Source organism: Leiobunum rupestre, chromosome 1 (genome assembly GCF_980474605.1).
Source record: "Leiobunum rupestre chromosome 1, qqLeiRupe1.1.hap1, whole genome shotgun sequence".
NCBI classification, from domain to species: domain Eukaryota; kingdom Metazoa; phylum Arthropoda; class Arachnida; order Opiliones; family Sclerosomatidae; genus Leiobunum; species Leiobunum rupestre.
Window position 1 is genome coordinate 58,701,934 of NC_143384.1, and position 6,555 is coordinate 58,708,488.

The window sequence follows — 6,555 nt, forward strand, 5'->3', positions numbered from 1 at the left end:
GCCAAAATATACCTCTCCTCGGAAGCATTGTCCCTAGTGGTATTAATTTCTCGAGATGACCCTTAAAGATATATCTCCGCAATTCAGAGTTATTTACTAAAAACTTTATCCCAGTTCCATCCCGCCCGGTATAAAATTTTAATTATAATTAAAATAAATGAGACGAAACAATCGATTTTAATTTATTCAAAATATTATAAATTAAGTAGTTACAACAGTGAGTTAGACGTACTAAAACAATGCACAATTGAATTTAACCCTTTTTACAGTACAAGTTTATGAGTTGAATATAATACGAAGCAAATTTTAATGAAAGAAATATCTACAGATGGTATTTGTATTGTTCTCGCTTACGAAATACTTGCCGCATCTTTAACGCTCATTTTATTTCAACACTCGTAGACTTCCAGTTGACGTTGTGACACATACCGCATGAAAAAGACCAATACCGTCCAATTTCCAATATCATATAATGACTCGCACACCCAGGAAATCATTGACTGCGTTAGAAATCGTAGATATCCAAATATCCACACCAAATGTATTTACAAGAAGCAAAAACCTTACCATCAACAAAGCACAGAGAGCCACTTGACTAACCGACAGCTCTTAAAGCAATAAACGTTAAATTATCGCTTTTGAATTAACACAACTATATATAGGTCGATAAGAAAACCCGTAAATAAATAAAAAAATTCTAACAAAGTGGACCACCCACAGGGTCTACCCTTTAACCCTCTTATCTCGGCTGACTGCGCTTAAACAAGATTTGACCTTTAAAATTGCATACGTAAAACATTTAGACTTTAAAACCATTAATATACTCTTCCGCTAAGCTGAGTTTATAATTTTCAAAAAAAGGTAACATCTATCGGTGGTTCTGTGGTAGAACATTCGCCTGTCATGCAGAAGGGCTCGGGTTCGAAACCCGGGTGGCGCTTTCGTTTTTAATCAACAGAGAATACGCTACATTAGAATTACTTCGGTGCAATAATTTAAATGGAACACGAAATTTCGTTCTATTAATAAAAACCGAAATTTAATACTCTGTTAATTTGTAATAAACGCTTCCGATAAAGCTGAAGGTCTAATTTTCAATAAAACGTAATAAGTGTCGGTGGTTCTGTTTTAGAACGTCCGCCTGTCAAACAGGAGGTCTCGGGTTCAAGTCCCACCTGATGCGATCGCAAATTGATACTAAGACGAATACCGTAAACATATGGTGGAAACCCTGCCATTTGGACGTTGAGACGTTTATCGTAACCCTCAACATTCCGTCGGTCACAAAAGTCAATAAGAAGAAGTTAGAGAGAAAACGCCTATGCATACAAAATGCAAACACAACATACTGAACACCCACAACCGCCATAACACAAACTCAACATTCCCACATTACGCATAAACATTACGGTGAGCGTTAACGAAAAAACAACCATACCAAACCGCACCAACCTCAAATTACTCCGTTTAGCGCTCACCGTCAGACGGTGGTTTTGCCAACCTTTAAACTGCATAAACGGTTTTTCGACTTTGATCCGGTAACGCGTTTTGAACTTTACCCCGATAACGCGTTCGCAGCCCACAGACAGACACACACACACACACCCAAACGATGATTGTATAACCCCTCCTAGGGGACATAGTCCCCTCGGAGAGTTAAAATTTTGGCGTTGAATGTATTTATCGTATGGCTATTAATACAGTTGACTCCGAAATTGTTCAATTTTATTTTTCAAAACCGTTTCAAAAGTGCGTAGTGTGAACGCGGCTTTTGCCCTGAAAATGAGTACGCGTTCGCAGCTCAGACAGACAGACCCACAGACACGGTGATTGTTAAACTCCTCTGCTATTTAGCAGAACACGAACCCAAAAAAACGCGTTAGAATATACAGGGTGTCCCAAATTAATTACGCTGGGCAGTTTTCTCAACAACTATTTAATGTAGAGTTCTCAATTTTTCAGAGTATAATAAATGGCAAAATCCCTTTTTAATTTGCATTTATGAAAACTCAGGGAAAATTTCCTTATTTTTAAAAATATTGCAAAACTTTTCCATGAGAAAATTGAAGGGCATACTCGAGAAACCTACAATTATTTTTTTCCATAGAAAATGGAAAAATTTTCACGATCGCTCGGAAACACCCCATATATTTGTGGCGTCTTAATTTAACAAATTTCCAAAATATAAAAAAAATCTACCTAGCGTGGCTCTTACTACTATAACGCTCACTTTTAAATTTTACCCAAAAACAAACGTCACAAAACCGATAAGTATTCTCCTTGTGATAAAGTACACGTATATTGCATTGTATCGTAGTATTGTGAAAACCTTTAATAATTTGTAAAAGAACTAAAAATAAAACAAGTTGTCGCGAGAAACTATTTAGGCGCCAGATTGTCTGGGAGTAAAATTTACACTAATGTATTTGTCCATTCTTGTATCCTGCCCATTGTACGCGCCCCCGTGAATTGCAACACGAGGGTCAATGTGGGAAAAAGTGCAGCGTCACGGGTTGGAAGGGAAAGATTTGGACATCCTTTCCACCAGTGGCGCCACCCGACCCCTTTGTCCCTCTCCCCCATCTTGTAAAAACTATAAATACCTCCTCCGCAAAAATGTAACCACTGTCTCTTTCTAAAATTCTCTCATGACTTGACGCGAAATAAAATGTTTCTTTTTCACCAACATCGTTATTATTTAACTATTCTTTAAGTCCCTAATCGAGCAGGCAAAAGTAAACCTAGCGTTTTTCAGTCGGCGCTATGGTAAAAATAATTAGCTCTCCCAACCCCGGTAGTTCCTAAAACTAAAAACTACATGGTGCCGGAAACCCGGGAAGTAAAACCAGATTAGGGAATAGTTATCGAGAGAAAAATAAAGATCCGATACTCAGGAGATCTTTCAACAAAAATCTAATAAACCAGCCCAGACTACGGGAACCAGCGGATCCAATACTTGAGGATCAACCATCCCAGACTACGGGAACCTAAACTACAATGCCGGATCCAGCTCAACAGCCCGACCAGGCGAAGGCGAAACGTGAAGCCCAGTTGATGAATCTAAAGTCATCACGCAAAATCGTTAGATGTCTCGTTACTAGACAAATAACTTCAATCGAGACCCTCATTAACGATTCACACACTACTGCGGAGGATCTAGACGACGCGATCCTGATACTACAACAAAAGGAGGCCGACCTAATTCAATACGACTCCAAAATAGTGGTACTCATCGACAACGATGAGGATTTGGAGAGAGATATACAGACAGCCTACGAAACATACAGGGAAAAAATCACTTTAATCACCAGAAAAGCCCAGCGCCAAATCCGGAAACTCGGTGATATAACCGGCAGTGCGGTTCTCACGAATAACGGCGGTATCGGCTCAGCAAATACTATCGGCGGCGGTACCGGCTCCACATTGCCCGCAAATACTACCGGCGGCGGTACCGGCACTACAATCTCCATCAACGGCGCTACCGGCCTTACGAACCCCATTAACGGCGGTACCGGCTCTACGAACTCCATTAACGGCAGTACCGGCTCTACGAACTCCATTAACGGCAGTACCGGCTCTACAATCTCCATCAATGGCGGTACCGGATCTACAAACCCCATCAATGGCGGAACCGGACTTACGAGCCCCAACACTACAGGATCAACCGGAACAAACGCATCATTCCAGACGGGGACGAAACTACCTAAACTCGTCCTTCAGAAGTACAACGGAGACATCACCCAATTCAACAGTTTTTGGAATCAATTTAAGACCGCAATCCATGATAATGTGAGTTTACCAAAAGTTGAAAAATTCAACTACTTATTGTCTTATTTAGAAGGCAACGCTAAGTTAGCTTTAGCGGGATTGTACGCGTCAAATGAAACGTACGACGAAGCCATAAAAATTCTAGATAATCGATTTGGGCGTACCGATTTAATTATTCATACTCACATGAGTAAATTGCTTAATATAAGTTAACGATCATAAAGCACTCCGGCGACTATTTGACTCTTGTGAACTTAATATCAGAAGTCTGAGGTCGCTCGGTGTGAGCACGGTCGCTAACGGTACATTTTTATGCCCCACGTTATTAAAATGTCTTCCTGACGAAATAAGACTCGAATACAGTAGGAAGCACGTGAAAGATGCTAATTGGAATGTAGATGCTCTATTAGAGTTTTTAAAACAAGAAGTAGAAAGCCGAGAAACTTCGGCCCTTTTAGGCGCGGGGGTTTCTAATAATTTCAAGGAGTATAATTCCTATAATTTAAACGAAAATCAGTCTAAAAAACCCTTTAAATATGCAAATTCAGCTTCGGCGCTCACTACCGTTGTAGAAAAACCTAATTTCCAAAACAGCAGAAATAATACTAATTATGGGGACAACATTTATTGCGTATTTTGCCATGAAAATTCCCACAAAAGCTTTAATTGCGTTAAACACTCTCTAGAAAGAAAAAGGCAAATAATTAGGGACCAACAAAGGTGTTATATCTGTCTCAAGGTCTCGCATCAAATGCAAAATTGTTACTCCAAATTTAAAAATTGCCGCAAATGTAAGAGAAGGCATCATTTCGCGCTATGTGAACAAAACGAAGTGAATAAAGGGTTGGATAACAATAGCGAAATGGGGAAAGACGACGAGAAAGCTTCAGCCAACGTAGCTTGCGCCAAGGCATCAATCGGGGAAGGGGGGAAAACCGTACTACTGCAAACGGCCCTCGCCATAGCTAGACCTCCCAATAATTCAGAGGGGGTGGAAATCCGATGTTTGTTAGATACTGGGGCTCAAGCTTGCTTTATACGACAAGATTTATCGAAAAAACTAGAATTACCCATCGTGGGAAGAATTGAAATAGAAATAAGTAAATTTGTATCGAAAAGTACTTCGCAAGATATTCGAAATAAAGTTAGGTTAACTTTAGAAAATACGCGCAACCCTAAACAAAGGGTAGAAATTATCGCCATTGAGGTTCCGTACGTTTGTAATGCCGTAACGTCTCTAAACTGTGAGGAAGTAGAAAAGTACATGCAAATGAAAGGCCTACAATTAGCCGATAGACCTAGTAAAAAATTGATGGATAGCTCTAGCATGGACGTCCTTATTGGAGGAGATTACTATTACGCGATAGTGACCGGAAAGATCGAAAGATTTAGTTCAAGACTAGTGGCGCTAGAAACTTGTTTCGGATGGACCGTACAAGGTCCCTGCGGAGAAAAAGAAGGGGGAATTGGAGTACACTGCAACCAAATCAGCGCTCTCCGAATTAGCGTAACCGAAAGGGAAATTTCCAAAACAATGGAAAAACATTGGACTTTAGAAAGCATGGGTATAGAAGATGGGGAACAAACAAATATGGATCTAAAGAATTCCGAAATAGTGGAAAATTTCAACCGTGAAATTAAAATGATTGACGGTAGATATCACGTAACGTTTCCCTGGAAAACTGATAAATTAGCGTTACCAGATAATTTAGGACAGGCCACTATTAGGGGAAATAGCTTGATTAAAAAATTTAATAAAGACCCAGTATTGTACGAAGAATGCAAGGCGGTTGTTGACGAACAATTACGTTTAGGAATAGTCGAGAAGGTCCCCCAACCGGAAATAAAACCCCCGGGCACGTATTATCTCCCACCACAGGCGGTAAAACGCGACAGCGTCACGACTAAGGTGAGAGTGGTTCTAGATGGCTCCTCACACGCTAAGGGCGCACCCTCGTTGAATGACCTATTATTCAGCGGACCTAACTTAAACCCCGACTTACTACTAATTTTGTTGAGGTTAAGAATTCATAAAATCGCGTTTATAGCAGATATAGAAAAGGCGTTCTTACAAATCGCGCTATCAGAAAACGAAAGGGACTCCGTGAGGTTTTTGTGGTATAACGAGGACTCGAGTAACAAACTAATGGAAAATCATTTTATGCATCTTCGAATGACACGCGTGCCATTCGGAATCACCGCTAGTCCATTTTTACTGGCAAATACTATCAAATACCACATTCACCACACGAAGGAGGCCGATTAAAAGGCGGTAACAACCCTGGACCGCGATTTATACGTAGACGATCTAACGGGAGGGGACAAAAGTGTCAGCGAAGCGTTTGACCTATCAGTAAACGTCAACAAGCTAATTAGCAGCGCTAACATGAACTTTCGTAAATGGCAAACGAACTCTCCCGAATTAAGAGCCCTCTGGGGTGAGAAAAAACAAACCCGAAAACACGTTCCTTTATTCGAGGGAAAAGAAAACCCGGGTAATCTAAAAGTATTAGGATTAAAATGGTTAACGGACGAAGATACGTTTTCATTTAATTTGGATGCCCTAATGGACATACTACAAGACATTAGGCCCACGAAGAGACACGTCTTAAGCGCGATGGCCAGAATATTTGACCCTATAGGAGTCTTGGGCCCCTTTACAATTAGGGCCAAAATAATTTTCCAAAAATTATGGGAAAAACAATTAACCTGGGACCAAGAAATTACGGGGGAACTTCGCGATGAATTTAGGGTTTGGTACAGTGAGCTCCCACTCCTACGTAACGT

The 6,555-nt window shown here is 40.4% G+C and overlaps 1 protein-coding gene across 1 annotated transcript; it reads left to right on the forward strand.

The window, feature by feature from the left end:
• Positions 1 to 4,630: 4,630 nt before the first annotated feature.
• Positions 4,631 to 6,034, forward strand: LOC149963386 (uncharacterized). The gene has a single exon (XM_090166719.1). It carries the CDS (start codon positions 4,631 to 4,633, stop codon positions 6,032 to 6,034), a length of 1,404 nt encoding a protein of 467 aa, XP_090022845.1.
• The last annotated feature ends 521 nt before the right edge of the window (positions 6,035 to 6,555 follow it).

Coding starts and splice junctions, on each gene's coding strand:
- LOC149963386 (XM_090166719.1), top strand. CDS start 4,631: ATGGGGAAAGACGACGAGAAAGCTTCAGCCAACGTAGCTTGCGCCAAG.